The 26,445-nt window shown below is 41.8% G+C and overlaps 2 protein-coding genes across 3 annotated transcripts in view; one reads left to right on the top strand and one right to left on the bottom strand.

Moving 5' to 3' along the window:
- The window catches only part of Lmbrd2 (LMBR1 domain containing 2), a 69,595-nt gene extending 54,274 nt beyond the window's left edge, over nt 1-15,321 (bottom strand). The window contains 4 exon segments of one of the 2 annotated variants that reach the window (NM_001109177.1): nt 5,327-5,422; nt 7,366-7,463; nt 7,722-7,958; nt 15,129-15,321. In NM_001109177.1, the coding sequence (NP_001102647.1) occupies nt 5,327-5,422; nt 7,366-7,463; nt 7,722-7,895 (368 nt within the window). In that variant the 5' untranslated portion in view covers nt 7,896-7,958; nt 15,129-15,321. 2 annotated transcript variants of the gene reach the window in all.
- Nucleotides 15,322-15,585: 264 nt separating this feature from the next.
- The window catches only part of Skp2 (S-phase kinase associated protein 2), a 28,063-nt gene continuing 17,203 nt past the window's right edge, over nt 15,586-26,445 (top strand). The window contains 2 exon segments of the mRNA NM_001106416.2: nt 15,586-15,680; nt 16,180-16,451. Coding sequence (NP_001099886.1) covers nt 15,673-15,680; nt 16,180-16,451 — 280 coding nt within the window. The 5' untranslated portion in view covers nt 15,586-15,672.

Genomic DNA, 26,445 nt, shown 5'->3' with positions numbered 1-26,445 from the left:
TATACAGCCACCCAATTAGACAAGATGGATGAAGCAAAGAAGTGCAGACCGACAGGAGCCGGATGTAGATCGCTCCTGAGAGACACAGCCAGAATACAGCAAATATAGAGGCGAATGCCAGCAGCAAACCACTGAACTGAGAATAGGTCCCCTATTGAAGGAATCAGAGAAAGAACTGGAAGAGCTTGAAGGGGCTCGAGACCCCAAAAGTACAACAATGCCAAGCAACCAGAGCTTCCAGGGACTAAGCCACTACCTAAAGACTATACATGGACTGACCCTGGACTCTGACCCCATAGGTAGCAATGAATATCCTAGTAAGAGCACCAGTGGAAGGGGAAGCCCTGGGTCCTGCTAAGACTGAACCCACAGTGAACTAGTCTATGGGGGGAGGGCGGCAATGGGGGGAGGGTTGGGAGGGGAACACCCATAAGGAAGGGGAGGGGGGAGGGGGATGTTTGCCCGGAAACCGGGAAAGGGAATAACACTCGAAATGTATATAAGAAATACTCAAGTTAATAAAAAAAAAAAAAAAAAAAAAAAAAGAAATGTTCAACATCTTTAGTCATAAGGGAAATGCAAATCAAAACAACCCTGAGATTTCACCTCACACCAGTGCGATTGGCTAAGATCAAAAACTCAGGTGACAACAGATGCTGGCGAGGATGTGGAGAAAGAGGAACACTCCTCCATTGTTGGTGGGGTTGCAGACTGGTAAAACCATTCTGGAAATCAGTCTGGAGGTTCCTCAGAAAATTGGACATTGAACTGCCTGAGGATCCAGCTATACCTCTCTTGGGCATATACCCAAAAGATGCCTCAACATATAAAAGAGACACGTGCTCCATTATGTTCATCGCAGCCTTATTTATAATAGCCAGAAAATGGAAAGAACCCAGATGCCCTTCAACAGAGGAATGGATACAGAAAATGTGGTACATCTACACAATGGAATATTACTCAGCTATCAAAAACAACGAGTTTATGAAATTCGTAGGCAAATGGTTGGAACTGGAAAATATCATCCTGAGTGAGCTAACCCAATCACAGAAAGACATACATGGTATGCACTCATTGATAAGTGGCTATTAGCCCAAATGCTTGAATTACCCTAGATCCCTAGAACAAACGAAACTCAAGACGGATGATCAAAATGTGAATGCTTCACTCCTTCTTTAAATGAGGAAAAAGAATACCCTTGGCAGGGAAGGGAGAGGCAAAGATTAAAACAGAGACTGAAGGAACACCCATTCAGAGCCTGCCCCACATGTGGCCCATACATATACAGCCACCCAATTAGACAAGATGGATGAAGCAAAGAAGTGCAGACCGACAGGAGCCGGATGTAGATCGCTCCTGAGAGAGACAGCCAGAATACAGCAAATACAGAGGCGAATGCCAGCAGCAAACCACTGAACTGAGAATAGGTCCCCCGTTGAAGGAATCAGAGAAAGAACTGGAAGAGCTTGAAGGGGCTCGAGACCCCATATGTACAACAATGTCAAGCAACCAGAGCTTCCAGGGACTAAGCCACTACCTAAAGACTATACATGGACTGACCCAGGACTCTGACCTCATAGGTAGCAATAAATATCCTAGTAAGAGCACCAGTGGAAGGGGAAGCCCTGGGTCCTGCTAAGACTGAACCCCCAGTGAACGTGATTGTTGGGGGGAGGGCGGCGATGGGGGGAGGATGGGGAGGGGAACACCCATAAGGAAGGGGAGGGGGGAGGGGGATGTTTGCCCGGAAACCGGGAAAGGGAATAACACTTGAAATGTATATAAGAAATACTCAAGTTAATAAAAAAAAAAAATCTAAGCACAACAAATCAAACTATAGTGATGGAAGTAAAAATTGTGGTTTCTCTTAAGGATAAGGAATGTCTAGAGACGAACATTAGGAAAACTTCAGGAGCACTGTAATGCCTGCATCATTGAGTGCTGATATATGGATTCATCCACTTCAAAATGAACTTAACACAATGAGTCCAATTTTTTGTAAGATTTCATACTTTAGTCTTTTTTTAAAAAGTCTTCAAAAACAGTGGTCATAATAATATTAGTGAGATTGAGACTGGGAAGGAGTTTGAATTGAGAGAGATTTTAAATATTTGCTTGTACATGACAGATTTATTTATGTGCACAGGGGTACTGTTTTACATGATTAGGTTGTCAAAACTATAAGCTAGTAACAAAAGCTTAAGGAGATAGGTTTAGGAAGTTGGGGTAGCATAGTAAGAATGACTCTTCCAACCCCGGAGACAAGGGAGAAAAGGACTCGTAACGTGTGTTGATAAGACAGATACTGAAAGAACTACCATGTGACAACTTCTGTACAGCAAACAGTAAAGTCATGTTCCAAGAGTAAAGGTGGCATTACAGAAGAACTAGAAAAAGGTTACAAAAGACTTAAGGTTAGAAACTGAAGAGAAAGAAGACAAACAAAAACCTGGCAATTTTGAAGGCATGGGTAAGGTTTTTAAGAATAAACTTCCAAAGGAAACATTCTTTTTGTTTTGTATTCTTCCCTTGCAGTACTTGCTCTAGTCAGCTTGAGAGCTTAGTTTCCTGCAGAGTATTTAAGGGCAGATGAGAGGGCAAGGGTAACTGGGAGTCTAGAGCAGAGAAGGACGACAAAGTTAAATGGGTAGAGAAACAGACTTGGAATACAATCCTGGTTATTGAAATTGTACAATTGTACCTGATGGTATGTGAGAACAGGCAGGAGATATGACAGAACATAAGGATCAAGGGGAGCAGCATTAGGAACGCGGTCACAGAAATAAACGAAATATCCATGCGGGAAATGAGAGAGAGGTGGACCTCTATTACTACATACACCACCCAGTTGATTATTCGAGCTGGATACACTCTGAAAACTTCTTTCCTTCAGTCTAGCATGCTGAAGAAAAGTCCACACAAGCTGATGAGAGAGGGAGGCAATTAAATCGTCCTATTCAGCTGCAACTAACACCTATGACCCACAGCAGTAACCAGCGTGGACACTTATGACCCACAACAATAACCAGCATGAACACTTATGACCCACAGCAGTAACCAGCGTGGACACTTATGACCCACAACAGTAACCAGCGTGGACACCTATGACCCACAGCAGTAACCAGCGTGGACACCTATGACCCACAGCAGTAACCAGCGTGGACACCTATGACCCACAGCAGTAACCAGCGTGGACACTTATGACCCACAACAATAACCAGCATGAACACCTATGACCCACAGCAGTAACCAGCGTGAACACCTATGACCCACAACAGTAACCAGCGTGGACACCTATGACCCACAGCAGTAACCAGCGTGGACACCTATGACCCACAGCAGTAACCAGCGTGAACACCTATGACCCACAGCAGTAACCAGCGTGAACACCTATGACCCACAGCAGTAACCAGCGTGAACACCTATGACCCACAGCAGTAACCAGCGTGGACACTTATGACCCACAGCAGTAACCAGCGTGGACACCTATGACCCACAGCAGTAACCAGCGTGGACACCTATGACCCACAGCAGTAACCAGCGTGGACACCTATGACCCACAGCAGTAACCAGCGTGAACACCTATGACCCACAGCAGTAACCAGCGTGGACACCTATGACCCACAGCAGTAACCAGCGTGGACACCTATGACCCACAGCAGTAACCAGCGTGAACACCTATGACCCACAGCAGTAACCAGCGTGGACACCTATGACCCACAGCAGTAACCAGCGTGAACACCTATGACCCACAGCAGTAACCAGCGTGGACACCTATGACCCACAGCAGTAACCAGCGTGAACACTTATGACCCACAGCAGTAACCAGCGTGAACACTTATGACCCACAGCAGTAACCAGCGTGAACACCTATGACCCACAGCAGTAACCAGCGTGGACACCTATGACCCACAGCAGTAACCAGCATGAACACCTATGACCCACAACAGTAACCAGCATGAACACCTATGACCCACAGCAGTAACCAGCGTGGCACGATCTGTGATAGTGCAGAAAATGGCACTCACATTTGTTAATGGTAACTAGCAATTATCTCATTGGACTTAAGGCCCACTCCTGAGGAAGGAAATTCTGTCTGGTACTGACAACCTTTGCAGCTCCCTAGGACAAGTGAGGACATTTACATCAGAGAAGAATCTACTTTTGCCATGTTGCTAAACCAGCATAGCTCCTTACTATATTCTAAATCTTGTCCTTGTACCCATAGGTCAGTGTGGCTACCAGGCCTCATGAAAAAGCCTCCATTTACAGCAAACGGAGACCATCCCAGAAAACACAAGAGGGCACCATGCAGATCAAGAGACTGTTGGGGGTGCAGCCCCAGCACAGTACATCACAGTTCTTGCATCTACATCTCAGGGTCACTGTGGAAGAGGAGAGAGAGGAAGAAGCAGAATGCCAGGTAGTCTGTGATGAAACAATCTCTCCTAGCAATAGCTGCATGAATAAAACTGGATCAACAGCAATATTAATAGGCAATAAACATAGAAAGGGGAAAACTTAGTGGGGTCCTACCTCTACAGCAGTGGTTCTCAACCTTCCTAATACTGTGACCCTTTAACACAGTTCCTCATGCTTTGATGACCCCCAACCATAAAATTATTTCATTGCTACTTCATAATCGCAATTTTGCTTGTGTTATACACTATAAATATATGATATGCAGGATATCTGATATGTGACCCCTGTGAAAAGATTGTTCATCATGACCCACAGTTGAAAACTGCTACTCTAGACTAAGAACCACGGGTCACTAATGACTGGGAGAGGGAGAGATAGCCTCTCCAGGGATGAGAGAGTACCCTTATTGGTTGTTCAATGCAGAGTGGTCAGCCCTGAATCCATATACACACAAACAACAAAACATCTTTTGTTTACTGTCTGTAAACATTTGCTGTCTGTAACAGTAATAATCAAGTTAGTAGAGGCTATGAACTTGACAGTGGGGTGTATGGGATGGGTATGGGATAGGCTGGAGGGAGGAAAGCAAGAAGAAGTTATGTAATTCTATTTCAATATAACACATATTTTACAAAAATTGAAGGAAACCAAGAGAGAGTGGTGACCTTCATAAAAGCACTTTCATGAAGAACAAAGCTAAACGAGGACCAGATTGTAGGTCAAATGAGAAAGATATCAAGAAAGGAAACAGTCACGAGAAAAATTTTCATTTCTGTTTTCTATTTTTGTGTACTTTCCCCCCCTCTTTCCTTTCTTGTAAAAATGGGATACTACATCTCAAAGTATTAAGGTTCATTAAAAATGAATCACCTTGGCCAATAATGCAGCCTTCACTGCCACTTACCACGTTAAAAACTGTGATGTCCAATAAACTACCCTCCAGAAAATTGGCATGATTCCATCTGGAATGTAACTCCATGGCTTGAAACATGGATGCTGTCTGTTCAATAACAATTTAAAATCAATTAATCATAAGTAATAACTTCTTAAAAGAAAGTATATATTTGTAAGTAGTAACGTTCATATGCATCAAATTAGTAATTATTGATCAAATCATTTCTCACAGAAAATTTAAAAATCAAAGCTGCCTAACCAAACATTGTACATGAAAGAAGAAAACCATCCACTCTAAAGAGGAATGTCACTCACATTTCTGATTCCCAATGTATTCTTAGGTATTTAATGAAAGGAAGACATAGTATTTAATGAACTGACTGATAGTGTGAAAATCTTTAAAAAACAAAGGGATTTATGGAATCAAACTTAATGATTACACTTAAAATTTTAAAATTATTTTTTACATTAAATTTTTACATTTTAAAATTATACTTGTCCCATTTTTAGGGCTCACTATACTTTGTCTTTTATTGCTATATAGCAGTGAAAGTTGGAATAGGAACTGAACAGGAATTCAATATAAGAAGAGTTATCATCCCTGATGCTATCCAATTAGACACTTACTGCTTTGGCAGAGTTAGCACCAGCAACTATACACAGCTCTGTTCAGACTGTCTAATGAAGAGCCTCTGATGACAACTTCTATATCAAAGTTCTCTAGAATATGAGGTTATCCTTTTAATTCAAGAACTTCTAAACTGTTACTGATCTATATAGTTTTGAATGGTGATGAACATTTTAGTGATTCAAAGATGAGCACATTACCTTTACTCAAGTTAGATGGTTTTTGCATGTGTACATGCATGTTTATGTGTGTGAGAAGGTCAGAGGCCAGTGGAACACTCTTCCACTCCTTGAGACAGTTTTCTGACTGGCTGAAGCTCATCAATTTGGCTGCACTGGTTACCCAGTGTGCCGGGCATGAGCTCACTCCTGCATGTCACTACGCTCAGCATTTTTATGTGGACTCTAAGAACCAAACTCAGGTCTTATGATTGTTAGCCAAGTACTATATTTACTGAGCTATCTCAATAGGCTCTAGATTTTCTTTTAAAAACTATATAAAGAAGCATATAAATACTACTCAAAGTACTAACAAAAGCTTCTTGTCAACAAGAATGTTTCTTACATGGAAATTTGGTAGGAATTCAATATAACCTTTTCAAATTGTTTATTCCTCATGTGAAATTATGTTTCTTTTAAACATTATGTTTAACTATGAGTGTGTCTCTCTCCCTCTCCCTCCCCCTCTGTCTGTGTCTATGTGGGGGGGGGGGGATGTGTGCACACGCACACGCGCACGCACCAGTTGCGAACTGCCCAACACTCGTGCAGGGAATTGAATTTGGGTCCTCTACAAGAAGAGCAAGTGCTCCCAATTGCCCAGTCATCTCTCAAGTCCCTATGATGTTTTTTAAGAATGTGTAATACGAGAGAAATATCCTATATTCACAATAATCTTGCTTTAGTTTGTTTCTGTTTGGGGGATTTTACAAGCAAGGTTTCTCCCAGGCTAGCTGTGAACTTCCTATGTAGGTGAGGCTGGCCTTGAACTTTTGATGTGCTGAGATTTCAAGTGTGTACCACCATGCCAAACTCCACTTCTGTTAACTCTTGTAATTCAGATGAAATGGAAATGCCCCCTCCTTTATAGATTTATTCATGGTGCTGAAAGTTGAGAAGGTCTATGATTTAAAAAAAAAAAAAAAAGATTGAGAGAAATAACAAGTTTTAGATTTTAGTAAGATGTAGAAACAAACTAAAACTTCTGTCCTCTTAAGTTTCTCATTAAGTACTATACTGTGTACTGATGTATATTTAAAATGTATAATTAACAATGCAATATAATAAATATACTAGAAAGAAGAAAAGGATTAAAAATAAGGAATAAAGGAAACTTTATGAATATAAAATACAAGTGGTAAAACTATCAACTACAATACTGCCATGTTTCTGTTGAACAGGAAAGTAGAAACAAGGAAATACCTTTGAGCTGGAGTGACAGATGCATACACTCCCGTAACATTGCTATTTTCAGGAGGGCTGGAATTTGCAGCAGCATGCCTGCATCGGTTATATATTGTCTAAAACAATGAATATAGGGTTTATAATGAGAACCAAGAATTCACCAAGTACTTAAAGGATATTTCATAATCTACCTATTTTCCTGACTATACAATAAAATTCTGTTTAACAGTTAAATTCTTAAAACAGCATTTAAATTCAAAATGTAAGGATAACCTCATATAATTTAGTCACTTTAAGAAAGCAATATTCAAAACATATTCCAGATTATCTGATTATAAGTGTCTTTTAAGTTGTATCTCAGTCTCGCCTCTTACCGTACTAACATCCAGCGGCAGTATGAAGACAATAAGAAAGCAGAGATACCAAGCAAGCAGTGTTCCGACGATTACAAGTCTATGCTGCTTCTTAAAGTCCCCATATCGATGAAGGAGGAACAATGCCAGAAAAAAGACAAAAACAATCTCCAGTCCTAAAGCTGCACCGCTCATTATTGAATGTTCACAATCTCCAACCAAGCGGATTCATGGAGAGTTCTGGACCATATCTGTTCACTGAAAAAAGAAAAGAAAGAAGCATATAACATTAACACAGAAAACAATAATTTTGAAATTTTATAATTAGCTAATTAATGTATTAACAAACTCTTTGGAAAACTGTCATATAACTTTCCATTGGTGTTTGAATAAGATGAAATTTTCTCTCTCTGCAAAGAACATAAAACAAAAACCAAATATCAAAATAAAAAACTATAAGATAGAAATACCAAAAGGTGCATACACACACAGAGAGACAGACAGATAGACATGTAAAAAAGAGAGGTGCAGAGGAAGGGAGGGAAGAAGCGGGGGAGAACATTTTAAAGTTGGGTGGCTGGGGATATGGGAGGGTCTGGGATTTGGAAGGGAAAAAACATGATCAAAATTTATTGTATAAAAACACTTTTTAAGTATGATAAAAAAAATGTTATTCAGTATGAATCTAAGTATAACAGAAACTTTCTGTATACTTCTATCTACCTATTTACTTATCTGTAATTTTCCAGTGCCAGGAATATTATAAGAGTACAAAAACAAGAGTGAGTAGAAGGAGGGTGTCGCAGTCGGGGTGATAGTGCGCATCTTTAGTCCCAACATTCAGAAGGCAGAGGCAGGACAACCTCTGTGAATTGCAGACCAGCCTGGTCCACAGAGTGAGTTGGGGGACAGGGAGACACAAATGAAGCAACAAAAAAAGACATTACCTTCCAAATCCTAAATATTTAGAAGTACCCAATGGTCAAATATTATCAAAGTAAAATAAATAATATTTAAGATAGCAAAAGGATATGCCCACATAAACCTAAAATTAAGATACACCTTATATGATCTGCAGAAAAAGTTAAGACAACAGTAAAATATGTAAAGATGTCAAATAAGTGGTTTTATGAAGGGCAGAAGCAAAGACAAAATCAGTTACTAACCTGCCATATTAATATTTCTATTATGCATTTCAATTTCTCATTCTCAGTACATTAAATGTTATAGATTAAAACTCAATTATGGGTCTTTCATCTCAGCACAAGAAATGTTTGGCTGTATCCTGTCCTCACAGTCAGGGTATTATTCTTTCACTGCAGGAATGGGGAACAACTGCTTATTGTCATAGTTTCTGGGTCAAATAGGTCAGCACAAAGGAGCTCAACAGAGTTCTCTGCTTAGGCTCTCAAGGTATCAGTAGGTGTACAGTCATCTCTGAAGAACCTAAGAATTTACTGTGGGCAAAATTTAGTTCTACTCTCAAGGGTAAGGTGGCACATGGAGTTCAGGCACTGGATACTCTTACTCTATGTCCAAATAAAGCTATGAAGGAAGGGCTATCTTTATGTGTCCAGTATTCTATTTACCACATCTTTTAACTTTCTTTTTGTGTCAGTATGACAGATGAAATTCAATGAAATTGGAGATTCATTGGGTCCCCCTAATCTGAAAGCATGTGTTTACAGTCTGTATCTTTAATCTTGAAGCTAGATTCAAATGAGGAATTATTTACTTTTTAAATATAAAATGATAGTACTTTCTATGACTCCTATGAATTCCTATAGCTTGTTTTGGTTGCTGCAACTGAATACAACTGAATAAGGGTATCATATTCTACTCAAGTTAGGTATTTATATATTGTACTTCATAAAAGTAATTGTCAACTTAACAAAATCTGGTCATGTTAATAATGGAACAGCAATTTGGCAATACATATCAATTTTACTTTTTAAAATCACTTTTTAAAAAATGTACCTTTGTGGCAGCAATTCCTTTTTGAATAACTCATTCTCAGTTTAACCAAAGCACAAAGCTCAGTGTGGGAGTACACACAATTCCAGTGTTGAGGAGGAAGAGGAGAAGGGGGGTTAAGAGGAGGAAGGGGAAGAAGAGGAGGAGAAGGAGGAAGAAGAAGAGGAGGAGGAGGAGGAAGAAGAGGAGGAAGGGGAGGAAGAAGAGGAGGATCCGGCTGACTGCTGCCTAATCAGCAAGCTCAGGGAAGAGATCCCACCTCAAAAAAAGTAGTTTGAATAGGTTTGGCTGCCATACACTCCTGTGTTTGAATGCTGGCCTATATAGAGAGTGGCACTATTAGGAGGGGTGCCCTTGTTGGAAGAAGAATGTCACTGTGGGGGTGGGTTTTGAGGTTTCCTATGCTTAAGCTCCACCCAGTGTAGAATTCTAGTCTCCTGGATATCTACAGAAAACAATCTTCTGGTCTTCTTTGGATCAACATATAGAACTCGTTCAGCTCCTTCTACAACACCTTGTCTGCAAGCTGCCATGCTTCCTGCCATGAGGATAACAACGAGACCTCTACAACCGTAAGCCAGCCCCAGGTAAATGTTTTCTCTTATAAAACTTGCCTTGGTCATAGTGTCTCTTCACAGCAATGCAACCTTACTAAAATAACACGATAGCTGCTTGCCTTTGTCTTCTAGGAAATATCTACTTGCTCCAATGGTCGCAAGGTATTGGTTTTACCCTCAATAAACAGCTTTCCTCAAAAAGTGTGTGTGTGTGTGTGTGTGTGTGTGTGTGTGTGTGTGTGTGTGTGTGTGTGCAACTGCATTTTACTTCTCAATATCTCAATACCCTAACCCCCCAAAAGTTATCCCTTTCTTTCCATATCCCTTCCTAAGAAATGAGTCAGGCTCACAAAAATTATTGCTCCCTTGCAACAAATTAGCATTATTTCCTTCCGTTTGAAAGGCAGCTAAATAGTTCTTCATCTGTTTGCTAGCAAGAGAATAAGCACAATTCAGATCCATGTCAAGAAGGTACATCCAGCACCCCAAAGCCTGACAGGAAGATGTCAATCATTTTGGCACATAATAAGAATGGGCTAATTACTGTAGAACATTACTGAACTGTAACTATGTGTAAATTCTGCAAAAAGATTTCAAGAGCGAAAGGAAAAATGTGCCATTAATCACAACCAAAGTTGACATATTTTTCAAACATTAAAATAATAGGTTTAGGAAGATGATAATTAGTATTTGGAAGCATCCTAGTTTTCATGAGTTGGCCATAGTAGTAAAGTTGATTTTACTCAAAATCAAATGCCAACTGACTTAACTGGTCCAACTTTAGTGTACAAATAGTCAGTTTGTACCCTTTAAAATATCAGGTCCAAAAGCCTTAAATATTTAAAACCCAACTCCATCATTTTCCAATTATCAAGATACTATTAGCAATTATTTCAAAATACCTTTATAACCATCTTGCTAAAATTAATGGTTCAGGAGTACTGTCTTCTATGTATGTTGTGGTTGTTAAAAGTTCTACATGCTAAACTCACTGTGAAAAAAATTTAAAGGTTAAAATAATTTTGGAATTTGAGGAATTCCAAATGTTCAAAAACAGAGAGGACAGGAGAGAGGAGGAGCCTAAGCAAAAGAGAATAAGAAAAAGAGCAAGACACTAAAGCAACTGATGAGAACACAAACAAGACAAACAACAACAAAACTGACAAAAATGTGTCAGACCCCCAAATTCTGAAACCAGTAAGAAATTTGGCCATCAAGATCTAAGGATTCATCAAAGTTGGTTTTAATTTTTCCTTTATTCAGGACCTTCAGACGCCTGAATACAAACTCTCTACTACTAAGCTCGCCCCAGCTGCAGTGCTAATGTAAGTTAAGTATTTTAACTCATCCACGTGACATAATGATTAGGTAACTCAAGAGCCTACAAAGAACTAAAATGAACAGAAGTGAATGAAAGAGTAAAAGAAAGCAATTCCCTACTCTAATAAGAAAGGTCTTAAATACACTCATTATTCCCATGGTTAAAGATTTCACAGCTAGAACTTTAGTTAACATAATAGGACAAGAGATTATTTGCTTTAAAAATGATGAACAGTCAGAATGGTTTTGTTTTTGTTTTGGTCCATCTAAGAGAGGAACTGACAGACCAGGTGACTAAGAGTCCAAGTGTGGCAAGAGGCAGGAGCGGATGACTCATCTTGGCAAAACTTGAAAGTTGGCAACCAAGTCAGTGGGTAAGGAGAACTCTAAACTTCCCAGCAGACCCTTGAGGATTTCAGTTGTAGGAACTGTAAGAATTACTTTGGTATCCAGAGGCATCTTTCTCACAAAGTATTGTTTTTACAAAGGAACTTGAAGATTTAATATATGTTTAGGATATTATACTGTACACTGTTTTGTTGAGTTAGTTCCCACAATCTAATGACAAAAGATTGCTAGAATTTTTGCTTAATAAAGGAGAAAATGGCCAAGTGGATACGTAATTTACCCAAGTTCTCACACCAGCATGTGGTAAAACAGATCTAAACTATGGCATCCTGACCACAAAGAATAGATTTCAATTTCATGTCTCCTCTCCAATCCAGACATCCTTTTAAAATACAATTTGTTTTAAGTAATTTCTATGGTTCCATTTTCATAAAGAATAATTTTAAAATATTCTATTATACTTCAAGATGAATCAAGAAACAATGTTTAAAAAGTCATGTTTAATATAAAATTTAACTTTTTGTTTTGTGGGTAATTATTTCATTTAGACTACAGTAGTTTTTTTTTTTATTTATTTTCTAATTTTCATCAGAGAACTACAAAGTAACCTAGAACAAATAAGAATATTTTTGTTGGGCTGGAGAGATGGCTCAGTGGTTAAGAGCACTGACTGCTCTTCCAGAGGTCATGAGTTCAATTCCCAGCAACCACATGGTGGCTCACAACCATCTGTAATGAGATCTGGTGCCCTCTTCTGGCCTGCAGTCACATATGCAGGCAGAATGCTGTACATAAAATAAATAAATCTTTTAAAAAAAAAAGAATATTTTTGTTATTGATCTAATCTGCCCATCACAGATCATTAAATCAAAAAAACCTGAAGATCACTTTCAAATTGAGGAAGAAAAGGAGATAGTTATGGAATTTGACAGGCAACTAGAAACATTTTTGCTATAACTGTCTCTAGCATCTCATTCCTCTAAGTTAAACAACAGAAGGAGCCAAAGGAATCTTTATACTTCTCTATGATACAATGTTGCCTTTATGCTTAATTGTATTGCACTGGTTGTATTTTATTTTCAAAAATGGAACCCATAGTTGTACACATACATGCATATATACATATACCATATATGTCAGTTATAATGGCCAGTCTTTTCTAGACTCTCCAAGGCCCTGAAAACATTGATTGCCTTGTAACTATATGTTTTTAGTTGTGTAAATGACACTGCTGTTGCCTTTCCTAAATATCCCCTTTCTCAATTTATAATGTCACTTTGTGTTCTATCTTAAGCTTCTGAAAGACATTAGATATTATTCAACCTAAAGACATTTTCAGACTGAACACCTAGTGAACGTAATTGTTGGGGGGAGGGTGGTAATGGGGGGAGGATGGGGAGGGGAACACCCATATAGAAGGGGAGGGGGAGGGGGATGTTGCCCCGGAAACCGGGAAGGGGAATAACAATCGAAATGTAAATAAGAAATACTCAAGTTAATAAAGATAAAAAAAAATTAAAAAAAAATAAATAAAATAAAATGATTTTTTTATCCTGGACTCAGATTAATTCTAATGCTAAAACTATGTTTTAAAAGACTTATTGAAATGAAATACAATATGTACTAAGATTAAATAAGATTAATCAGGAAATACAGTATTTTACATTAGCAGCAATCACAATGTAATGTTTTAGAGACCAGACTCTTATAATCACTACATGGAGTTTCTATACAGTTAATAACCTCAAATCTTCAATGGACACAATTCCTCTATCAAAAAGAATCATGTGTGCCAATATAAACCTCTTCAGTATATTAAGGAAACAGCTGTGATTAGAAGAAATGCAAAAGAAAAACAGTTTCACTATCTAGGCAAATCAAGGGGTTCCTAATTTCAAAGTTAATAGGCTCTCCTTTCCTAGAGAACCTTGTGCCCGCCCACTAATTTAAATATTCTATGTTCTCTGGTAACACTTAGCTAAATTCGGAGCTGAACAAGGTGTTATTTTATGTTTACTACAATTTTTTTTTCTTGAATGAGTTACATCCTAAGAGAAAGGACAAAGTTCAAGAGAAGGCAAATGAGTTTTTCAAAATAACAAAAGATAACTTTATAAACTATTTCATAAGGTCTCATTTTAAGATACTTTCCATAACAAAACTGTGAATACTCAAGTCTCATAGTCTTGCTTCTTTTCAATTAAAACTAATTTGAGAACAGGTCTTTAAAAAAACAAACAAACAAACAAACAAAAAAACACCAATCTCAATTTCAGGAACTAAGGGTTTATGAATTTCTTCCTGTCAAGAAGTAACTAATGCAAAGATTATGGTAGAAACAAAGGCGTAACTGAGCGTGAAGGGCTTAATTCCATTATAAAACAAATCCTGCCCTCCCCACAAAGAAACACAAGGGTATGCAATCTAACATACTAAACCAATATTCTAATGTTTTTGATGAAGGTAGCCTGCTTTGTTCTCAACTCTATAAATCCTCTTCATTTTGGACTTGAAATGCATTCCCCTACCCTCTCCCCTGTTGCTCCGAAGTCACATTATCATCATCATCACATCATCACCATCATCATCATCATCATCAACATTGCAGTTTGCACACTTGAATTTTGCATGGTCATTCTAATCTAATAGCCCCCGACCCCTTCAGAGGCTAAATTAGCATAGTTTTCAGCAGGGAGAGATTCATAGAGAGGCTGTGGGTTGAGTCAGAGGCACCTACACAGCTTTCAGGGTGGTCTCTCCTTGCAAGCAGCGCCTCTCTTTTTCCTATTGCATTGGAGAGACCCGTCAAGGATCCAAGAGGATACACACGGGAACCACTGCTGGCTCCTGCTGCCTTAAAAATAAACCACCGCTTCTCTTGGAACTGCGCTTTAGCTTAAAAAGGCTTTCACTCGCACTGTCTGACTTGATCTTCAGTCCAAGCCCGTGGGGTGTGCGTCGTCCTCAAGCCTACTTTATACGTGAGGCAGGGATCGCGTCCACAGACCCAGTCCTAAGGGCCGCCCACTGCCAGGTGGAGGAAGGCGAATGGCCGGCTGGCAGGCGTGCCACCCGCAATCTCTCACCTGGCGGGCGGCCGAGACCGGGGAGATGGGCCTGGCGGAGGCGGCCACTCGGAATCTGGAACCCCCAAGTCTATCTCCGCCAGACTGGGCCGGGACCCCAGACCCTGACGCACCTCACGCGTCCCCGCCCCCCTCACGCTCACCGTCAGACCTCGCCAGACAGCGTCTGGAAGGAACTCGGAAGCTTCGCGTCCGCCGTAGTCTGCCGGGGTCAGGGATCCTTCAGTCTCGGGCGACCGTGGCGGTGGTCACCCGAAGGCCTGTGGGCTCCGGGAAAAGGAAAACCCGCTCCCAGTCAATCGACTGACATTTCCCAGTCAGTCGGAGCTCCACCCACTTCCGCCTGCCTGTCCTCCTTCTTCACTCCCGCCCTTAGCCGCGGGGAGTTGTGGGTATTTGGAGGGTTCGTCCAAAATAAGAGTGGAGGAAATAAGGAGAGATAGAGACGGACTACGAGCCAGGCCCGGAACTACAATTCCCAGCAGGCAACGAGGCGCCAGAAGGCGGCTGCTGGAGAGCGGGATGCAGAACTCCGCGCGCGCGTTGGTGATGGAACGTTGCTAGTTCGCGGGTCCAGCTGCTGGGGCCCCGGGGATCATTGTAAGCAGCGCCCTAGAACGGGAGTCTGGAAGGCAGGCAGCTCTTCAATTAATTGAAGCATTCAAAACTCCTTAATCAGTGGACGCCATGCATAGGTAAACCGATTGCAAAAAACCGGGCAAAGCATGAATGAATCGTTTGAATTCTTTTAGGCCGCGAATGTCGCTTCTTGCTCAAATAATCTTATGTGAATGGTTGCTTAGTTCCTTTTTGGAAGAAAATGGATGGGTGGATGGATGGATGCTTTAGCACGAATATCAATATGCGGTTTAATTTGGCTTCCTAATTAGGTTTTCCTTCCACTTCTTTGAATCACGGTATGAATGCCGTCCCTCTTTTTCCCTCCACGGGAAGAAATTATTGAGGCCTTCTGCGTGACCATAAATCCCAAAGCCTTTCCAAGTGTATGTGTTTCCGATTTTCTCTTTCATTCCTGGATTTCTCTCGCCGCTGTAGGCACGTTAAAAAAAAATGCAGTTCTGTGACTTGCTGTGACTTTTCGACACTGCATACTTGACGGTTCTTGCATTCCTACCTTGGAATTATTTAGAGGTGTGCTTTCAAAAGGAATAGGGAATGTGTGCCCTTCTGCAGGAAGCACCTTCAGGAGATTCCGGACCAGAGTAGCAACGTCACCACCAGCTTCACGTGGGGATGGGATTCCAGCAAGACTTCTGAACTGCTGTCAGGCATGGGTGTCTCTGCCTTGGAGAAGGAGGAGGTGGACAGTGAGAACATCCCACATGGACTGCTCTCAAACCTCGGCCACCCCCAGAGCCCTCCAAGGAAAAGGCTAAAGAGCAAAGGGAGTGACAAAGACTTTGTGATCATTCGTCGGCCTAAGCTCAATCGAGAGAACTTTCCAGGTAAGGCATGACACTAAGATTCAAATTATGTAAGAAGTGGATTAAACTATTTTTGTTTTAGCTATTAACTTGGGGAATCTTGGGGATCAGTACCTAAAATTTCCTAGTTTGGAAGTGTCACAGTGAAATGGATCCCATTCATCAAGTCTCCAGGAATCTTGCTTGGTCTTTATCTTGTGGTCAAGGATTGACTTGAAACTTTTAGCCCACGAGGCAGCATTCCTGCCCTTTCCCTTGGAAGGGAATCTCCCTGCTCAAAGTCCAGCTCAGCACATTGATAAATGGGAACAGAAGCAGGGATCTTAGAGGGTCCCCTTTTGTCTCTAATATTCTTTATATCTGAGCAAGCTTTGTGTCTTAATCACTAGGTTATTTGTGGGCACATTAGTAATATAAATGTTAATCTAAGTAGAGGAGACTTAGACTGCTCCACTTGCAAACAGGCCCTTGGGGATGTCGTGCTTCCATTACTGTACCACTGTCACTCCCACTGTCCACTGCCCTTTATATCCAACTTGTCACTGTGTCTTTCACTCTTGTATGGCAACTGCCTCAAGCTTTCATCATCTCTTCCTGAATTATTGTAATGGGTTTATACTTTCAGCTTTCTTCTCAATTCTGTCTCCAGAAGGCAGAGCGGATTGATGAAAACAGAATTTACCTGAAATTATTCTCTTGCTAGTGATTCCCATTCCCTGATTTCCCAACCATTTTTAATTTAAGTAAGTTCCTCCCAAGTAGATCACGTCTCAAGGACTCCTGGGGCCTTAGGGTAAATAGAGTGGATTGACCTGAGGCACTGTCAGAGTTTCGCCCTGCCCCCTAGTCATTTAAAAGAGTGACTCAGCAAGAGTTGCTGAGAGCACACTGTCCTCTACAGTATGGTGCTAAGAAGAACAGCAGTGAACACATCTTAGAGCTTCCTTTCTAGTGAAGAGATACTCTCAGGACAGTGGATATGGTACCTTATGTAATGTGTTAGGCCACAGGGGCTAAAAACAAAAGGGTGTCAAGCTGGGGAAGAATGGAAGTCCTGGAATCTGAAGATAGATTGCAAACTGGGTATCAGCTGAAACCCTTAATTGGGCCGTGACCTTTAAGCAAAGACTAGGAGGGGAGAGTGCAGGAGTAAGGCATGGAAATGTCCCTTGGTCTAAGGAACCCAACACAAAGGGAACGGCCATTAAAAATCCTGGAGAAAAGGATGGACCCTACCGGAAAAATCAGAGTAGGCGTGGACAGAGTAGGAAGAAGTATGGCCACTGGTGAAGCTGATCATACCTCGTTGAAGCCATTCACTCCCCTTCCCTTGTTCTGTTTTGTTTTGTGGAGTCAGGGTTTCTCTGTTTGTCATATAACGCACTCTATACACCAGGCTGGCCTCAAACTCAGAGATGTACCTAACTCAAGTGCTGGGATTAAAAGAATAGACCATCACCGCCCTGGCTCATTGAAGCCTTTGAAGGGACACATTGGTTAGCTGAGGTTGAACTGTATCGGGTAGAGGACGGACAACAGACCCCTAGAGATTTATTTAGACTTGTGGGAATGTGATAAATGATGCTGGATATAGTCTAAGTTTAGAGACAATAGGATGAGAGCAGTGGAAGAGGTAAAAACTGAGTCAGAACTGAAAGTGGGTGAGGAATAGAAAAACAGATTGAAGAAAGCATCAGGGTGAAGTCTTGCCATTGGGAAGAAAGGTAGTCTTCGGTCCTTCCTTCTGGCGCTGTCTGCAGGTGAGCTGATCAGTGGCTTGCTTTAAAATACCTATTTTGTAGTCTCATGTGGTGTCACAAGCCTTTGAACCCAACACTCAGGTAGCTGGAGCAGACTGATGTCTGCGAATTGGAAGCTGGCCTAACCAGTAAGCTCCAGGACAGCCAGGGCTGTACAGTGAGACACTGTCCCAAAAGACAAAATCTGTTGGGGCTTCTTAGTACTTTTGTAGGAGAGGGAGTCATCCTCAAGTTGTAGCATGTGAGTCCACATTGATGCCGGGTATGGTGGCAGGTATCTCTAGCCCCAGCTTGGAGGCTGAAGTCAGAGGATGGGGATTTCTGGAAAGCATGAGCTTCGCAGTATGGCTGTCTCAAAATTGGAAAAAAATCACTGAATAAATAATGATAAATGAGATTAACTAGAGGAGTGTGGGACAAGTTCAGACAAATCTGCATTTAAATCTTGATGCTGCCATTGGGAGCTACCTTGGGAAGTTACCTGAGCTTTCTGGGCCTTAGTTTCCTTATCTGTGAAATGGAACAAAAAGGTTTGTGTGAACATTGAATAACACCGTAAAGCTCATAGGATGATAGTGGCGTATAATGGTCCACACAACTTCTGACACTGGCTTGAGAAGCCAATTGACTTACATCTTCTGTCCATAATGTTGATTTGACTCTGCGCATATAGAACTCTTTTTTTTTTTTCAAACTTAACGTGACTTATTTTTAGAGCCTGAGTTTTTAACAATAGCAATTTGTTGTTTGACCAACCAAATGTGGTGAGAGATAGAGCCTACTGAGATGAACAGATTTTGATTAAATTGCCCATTGTGCATAGATTTGGTTATAAAATATGACTCCTCTCTATACATCCACATGTCCACAAGTGGAAGTCAGAAGCCATCTTTGAAGATAAGGAAGGGTTGCTGTCTCCTAAGAGTTTCAAAGTGGAGTTGGGGAGGAAGGACAAAGTGTATAGCAGTTCCCACACAGCCATATGCCTACCAGGAAGAGAGGTGTTAGAAGCTCAGACCCTGAGTGTCCTCGGGGCTGGAAGGAGGGAAGGAGCCCCTCATGCAAAAGTGACTCACTTCCCAACCCAGTGGATGTGTGGAATCCACTTAGCAAAAGTGAAGGTATGGGGGAGAGAGGAACTGAACTTGGTCCAATTGATGGGTCTACATTTCTTTTTTCTTGTTTTGTTTGTTTTTTTTTTCCAGACAGGGTTTCTCTGGGTAGCTCTGGCTGTCCTAGACTTTGTAAATTAGGCTGGCCTTGAACTCTCAGAGATCCTCCTGCCTCTGCCTCCCAAGTGCTGGGATTAAAGGTGTGTACCACGACCCAGGCTTTTTTTTAAAGACAGATGTTGTATTCCTCTAGTTAATCTGGCATTCGCTATGTAGTCTTGAAATTTCAGCATTTCTCCTGTTCCAGCCTACATTACAAGTGCTGACAGCTTGTGAGGTATCATACCTGACCTCCCTCCCTCTTTTTTAATATACTCTCATTGTATAGTCCAGGTTGACCTTGAACTCATGGTGACCCTGCCTTTAGCTTCCCCTAGTGCTTGGATTACAGACAGTGAACACAGAAATGAGCCTAGACTTTACGGCTGATGTTTAAAATGAATATCTGGACCAAGAAGAAAAAGTCACGGCTTTTAGGGTTTCTGTGACCTAGGAGACAGAGAAGGCAGTGGCACACACTTACACATGGATTGACTTTCATGAGCATCCTCTTGTCCATTGCTGTGGATGAGAAGTAGGCCCATGCTGTAAGCTGAGAGACAGCTGCTACAGAAGAGTGCCACCAAGATCCCGGAAGCAAGCATAGGCCTCCAGTGTAGCTGGATTCTTATCCCAGGGAGTTTTGCGTGCAGTTGTCAGGACAGGTGGCTAATAACTCTGCCAGGATTAGGGCAGGACAGGCTACACCTGCTGTACACAGATCTGGTGAGTGGCCCAGGGCTTTTGTTGGTCCTTTGCTAAGCAAGCTTTCACCACAGGCTGCATTCCAGCAACTAAATTCCTCTGCATCTGTTTATGTGGAATGATTAAAGCTATGTGACCATCATATAACAGCAGTTCTGGCTGGCTCTTGGGGGCCAGGCCAGTGTATGGAAGGAATTGGGAGGAAACAGGAAACAGCCCAACCGTGGAACCAGCAGCGGAAAGAGGGCAATCACATTTTATTTAAGGTCATTAAATGCCTGTTCCTTGTCTTTTAAATAGGTGAGCACCATGAAAATGTGCTCGAACTAATGTGTCGATCAGCTCTTCCATGGCTGTTAAGCTGCTTCAAATTCCAGACCCAGCAAAGGTTCTCTCTCAGATTAAAACTCCAAAGTTTAGAATGTATCAAAATCTACCAGGAATCTTGTTCAAAGCACTGAGTTCCAAAGGTCCAAGAATTTTTTTTTTAGCCTGAGAATCTGTGTTTTAGTACCCCAAAGCAAACATACTTCTTTAGCTAGTGAGAAATATATTTTCTATTGGAGTAGGAGAATTTGAAACAAGAGTTTCACAGAATTATCATTCCCCTTTCCCTAGGATATTATCTGTCCTAATCTCCATTCTTAAGGTAGTAACAATAATAGTGAGGGTGGCAAGCTGGCCCCACACATGAAGGCATTTGCCGTCAATCCTGAACTTCTGCCTCCCTTCTCTTGAACCCACAAGGTAGGAGATAGCCAACTGCTATAACAGCCTCCACACCCCTACCCTTGCTTACCCAAAAGAAAAGAAACGTTTCGTTCTAAGCAAGATAGTAGTAGTAGTAGTAGTAGCAGTAGTAGTAGTAGTAGGCCTCCTAAATGGATGGCATGACCCATTTGCTGTCTAGTTCCCTCGAGGTCACTTTGAGACTAGCTATCCCTCCCTGTATGACCATGGCTAAAACTCACTATTTGGTTGGCTTCACACATTGCACAGTCTTCCTGACTCTTCCTGCCAAATGCTGAGAGTATGGGGGCTGGAGAGACGATGGCTCAGCGGTTAAGAGCGTTGGTTGCTCTTCAGAGGTCCTGAGTTCAATTCCCAGCAACCACGTGGTGGCTCACAACCATCAGAAATGGGATCTGACGCCCTCTTCTGGCATGCAGGTATACGTGCAGATAAGAGCACTCAAATAAAATAAATCTTTAAATTAAAAAAAAAATGCTAAGATTATGGACGGGCACCACCAGTTCTAGTGTAGCAAACATAGTACTAGGTGTTGGGAATATAGTAGTAACAATGAACAAAAAGCCCGACTCACAGCTTGCTTGTCCTTCCTTATTGTTTCTAGACTCCCACAAGGGTAAGAAAGTCGTAAAAATAAGGGGTATGGGGCTGAGTGGTATAATCATTAATTTTTCTGTGTGTAATTTTTTTTTTCTGTCTGGCTCACTGTACCTAAAATACAAATATATTAACAACTCCATGGCGTGAGAAAGTGAGGGAACATTCATGTAGGGTGGCAGAAATCTATGCAGTTAGTTCCCTAGGGAGAAAGCACAGAATATAATGTGCCACCAAAATTAAGCCAATAAAAGTGGTCAAAATGTGAGCACCCTCAATAAAATTAAGTATTAAAAAAAAAAGACATTAGTATTGGGGTCTCAGTGCCTTCTGCTATAATACAGTTGGATTATATAAGGCTAGAGGGACATTGTGTATATGTATGTTCCTAAGTGTGTATATGTGTTAGTTTGTTTGAGACTGCAGGGCTGCTTTCCTTGAACCTCATTATTCCTGCCTCTTGAGTACTGGAATTTTAGGTGTGTACACAAAGTCCAGCTGAAAAGCAATCTTAAAAGTCAGGATTTGAGAGGCTACATATGGCTTAGCAGTGATGTGTGTCTACTGCTCTCCAAGAAGCTACAAATCGGGTTCCCAATAGCAACTCTAGTTCCACCAGATCCAACACCTCTGGCCTCTGTGGGCCCCTCCCTTAGTCATACATGCTCATAAACATACACATGCATGTATGATATAATTAAAACGTTACTTTTTTTAATCAGAATTTTGGATGTCATTAGAATCATTTTGGATATGCAATCTGAATCTTGAATGTCAGTGATCTTCTAAGAACTGGCAGATAAAGAGAAGTTAGCCATACCATAGGGATCAAGTGCTTAGAACTCCTCCACACCCCCCTTTCCCAAGGAGGCTGAAGGGCATGGGGGAGTGGGTTAGTGATGGGGAAGCTGTGTTTGCACCTGAGAAGAAATTGGTGGCAGTGCTGGTTAGCTACCTTTCTGTGCTGCTGGTAGGAAGCCTTGGTGGGTTTTGCAGACCCAAGTGGAGAAAAGACCTCTGGATAGTCCACTCTTGTGCTTCCAAACACACTAGGCAGCCGTGTTGTCAAGAATCCAGGAAACAGATGGCTGATGTTTTGAGAATTAAATATGGCAAATAAAATTAGATTAAGTGTATCACCGCCTGGATTTCAGCCACCAGCACAGCTACTGGAGACAAATTTCTGCCTCATTCATCTGCTGGGATAGCGGCCAATTCCAGGTCCATCCACTTCCACCCGGGGCCCCAGAACTGGGCTATCGTGTATAGTCAACTGATTGGAGCACTGGGTACCTTACTCTCAGCTAAGGCTGTATAATTTCCTGGACTTCTGCTCCTCCCGTTGACGGTAGACTCATTGGTATCTTGAAGCATTTAGCAGTGTTCTCTGCCACCAGAAACAGCATCAAGCTTCTGCCTCTCGTGACCTTGTAGTTCCACTTTGGGGCATGGGAATTTAGAAAACCGAGTTTGCCTCTTGGTTCTGCCCATTTCCTAACAATTAATGTCACCTTCGTGAAATCATTTGGCTTCATCAAAATAAATGTCCTCATACATAAAAATGAGAGTAATAATACTGTGTGTGTGTGTGTGTGTGTGTGTGTGTGTGTGTGTGTGTGTAGCAGCAAAGTCAGTGGACTTTAACAATTCGAGAGGTTTTAGGGCTTCTAGTAGATGGCAGTTTTCACTGTTACGTTATATATTTATTTAATGGTCCATTTGCCACTAAGGCTACTGGACATGAGCCGTATCACATACCCAGCTCCCAGAAACTAGTCCATTAATCAAAAACCACTCCTAACATGTTTTTTACAAGCCCATGTATTATTGTTCAAATGAGGAAACTAGTCTTATGAGGCCGACAGTCTTGCCTGTATTTAAAATAAAGCCAGCATTCTTCTCTGGAGTGTTAGTTTTTCCTCCATGAGGTATCAGTCAGGCTCTTTCTAACAGTCAGTTTCAGGTTCTGCTCTCAAAACTGACATTGTAATTAGTTGGTTAAAGAAGGTCAGCCAGTCACATTAAGAATTAACAGAAATCAAAGGTCTGGTGCACTTAGCAAATATATGTATCACAATACCAGTTACATGCTAGCCATTGCAGGTTTCTGGATGCCCAAACATGGATGTGGTAGGTCTTTGGTGGCGACATGAAATTACTTCTCAGAGCAAGCGTCTTTTAAGCTAAATCTGGGACGAGCTGTACTACAAGTTCTTCCTTACGTTGGACTGTTTTCTTACAAGGCTTTGGTGCCTGGGTCTGCTGCCTTCAACACTATGTCACACTTTGCTCCTGTCACATGATCATTTCTTACTGTTCCTTTTGTTTGTTTGTTTTTTGTTTTGTTTTGTTTCTCTGCTTTCTTAGCACACATTGAATGAGGTCATACAGTCTTCTTATATTTCTGGGCTTGCTTCTCCAATTTCCCTCCCCAAGTCATCTTCGCTGGACACTGTTGTTGGCAGGCCCATAGTCCCTTGCAACTCACCTTTTCCACAGTGCCCAAAGCTTTCTCCTGAACATAGATGCAGCTGTGCTTGAGGGCTTTCTTAGGGCAGGAGTGCTAAGAGCTAACATTGAGGCCAGAGTTAACAATCAACAGCTCTTGGTGGACTCATGCTGCAGCTCACACACCCTCTGGTAGAACAGCTCAGGCAGGTTCCGGATGGTCTCCTGGAACCTCCAAAGGTTTAAGCCAGCTATCCATGGCGACAGCCTGCCTATTAACATGCCAGAGCTGGCCTCCCTCCACTCGGGGTCTGTCTTCCCCACTCTTCCAGTGCTTCCTGTCGTTATGTGCCAGATAAACTCCTTGAAGTCAGACCTGGATCTGCTTCTGGAGATCGTCAGCTCAGATAGAGGGAGATGTGGGGTTTGGGCTTGGGTAAATCCCTTGCCGCGTGATCAGGCTGTCCTCTGATCATGGGTTTTTGCCTGTTCATGAAAGTTCAAACCAGCGTACTTCCTAGTATGAAAAGGGAAGAAAAAACTTAGAGAAGGAAAATGTGCTGATTCAGTGACAAGAGAGAGCAGGGGAGTCTGGGCAGGAAAGATTGCCTCTGCAACTGCATTGTTTTAAATCTTCTACATCACCTCATCTCCACACTGAACAGCTTTGTAAGGCCAATCTGTTTATTCTCATCCCTACAAATAGAAAACAGACCTAGAGAGACTCAGTTACTCGGCATCATAAACTAGGGGGCAATACAGCTGGGATTCCAATACTGGGATTCCTTCAGTACAGGGTGGGAGGGTCTTTGTAGATCGGAATGCAATCTTAACTTCCAGCTAAGAGGATCGGGAATTCACGCTGGAGCAGAGCTCAGGTACATAGTGGATTCAAGACTAGCAGAGTACACAGGACCCCATCTCACACACTGAACATGGGCAAAGAACAAAGGAAACTGACACAGTGGCAATAAAGCCTTCCCTGAAGGCCCTTCTGCCCTAGATGCTGCCTAGAATTGTGAGACCTGTAGCTGAACATGATAGTTGAATGTCTTTATCTCTCAGCTTCTAGACAGAAAAAGGATCTGGGCGTGCTTAGCGAATTTTGTGTCCCGAGAACAAACCTTGGGATTGAATTGATTGTTCAGTAAATATAGGAGTGGATCAAGTGTCCTAGTCTGTAAAACAAATCAGATTTTCCTTTGTAAGGTCTTATGGACATGGAAGGCCTAAACAGATGAGTCAGTAATGAAATCATGTACACAAGTGACCTTCATTGGTCATGAGGCTTCCCCTAGGAGGAGGCCATTAGTAGCAATTTTATTTTAAATGAATAGCATCCAGGTGCAACCCAGAATGACTTATCCTGAGAATTACAGTAGGCTCTGATGCAGGAACACACTTGTAAATAAGCAACAGATAAAAGAATGAGTTGAGCCATTACAGGTGGAGCACATCGCAGGTAATGTGGACACAAGCTGAGTGCCTGGCTCTGTTGAAAGAGTCCAGTTGAAAGACAGGCAGGACTGCCTCAGAGAGACAGTCCAGGAAGACTGCCAGGGGCAGCTGCCAGGGGCCGCCCTCAGTGCCCTTCTCCTCAGTTCCCTGTTGACAGTACCTGCTTCACGTACGTGCTATACAAGCTCCATAGATCTTAACAAGTACAGGTCCCTTTCTACTCTTGGGGACAGGAAGGTAGAATTAGATCAGCTGTAGATAGGATTGTGGACGAACCACCTAGAAACCATTCTCTAAGACAAAGATTTATTAACCTTTCTCCCACTCCTGTCTGCTGTGATCACAGCCTCTGATCTTTCCAGAACTTAAATGAACCCCTAGCAATTCTGTGCTCACAATCATCTAGTAATTCCTTGTTAAATGGAAGCCAAAGGTCTTTCTCTATAGCTCCCCTGTCCCCTGCTTCTCATTCCATTTTCCACCACTACCCTTCTTAGCTCTGTTCTTCAAAGCAAGCATGCCTGTCGCATGTTTAGAACACAGATCCAGGGCTTGCTCCATTCCCTAGGTCTATTCTGACTCAGTGATCACTGCCCCAGGTACACCCATCACCCTTCGCCCACCACTGTTCAAACATCATGGCTGTGCCTGAGTTTCTCTTCCTGGCTGAATTTTTCTTCCTAATTGGCATCCTTTTTAAGGTATCAGATAATGTACTTGCTTTGCGTATAGCTGTCCGTTTCATCCATGACACATCTGCTGTATGAAGGTAAAGTCTTTCATTGTCCTTATTTTTTCTGCTGATCTTTCCTTAACACCTGAAGTGATACTTGGCACCATGTGTAGTAGAGAATCTTGAAATACTTGTTGAATTAAGAAATGAAAGCCAGGTAGTAGTGGCGAAAGCCTTTAATCCCAGCCTTCAGGAGGCAGAGACAGAAGGATCTCTGAGTTTGGGGCCAAACTGATATACAGATTGAATTCCAGGACAGCCAAGACTACAAAGAAAAACCCTGTTCCACTCCCCCACTCCACCCCCAAAAAAGGAGGAGAAAGAGGAAGGAGGAGAGAATATCCTTTCACTGG

Source organism: Rattus norvegicus, chromosome 2, assembly GCF_021556685.1.
Source record: "Rattus norvegicus strain SHRSP/BbbUtx chromosome 2, alternate assembly SHRSP_T2T, whole genome shotgun sequence".
In the NCBI taxonomy this organism is placed as follows: Eukaryota; Metazoa; Chordata; class Mammalia; order Rodentia; family Muridae; genus Rattus; species Rattus norvegicus.
This window is presented reverse-complemented; position numbering and strand designations above follow the sequence as displayed.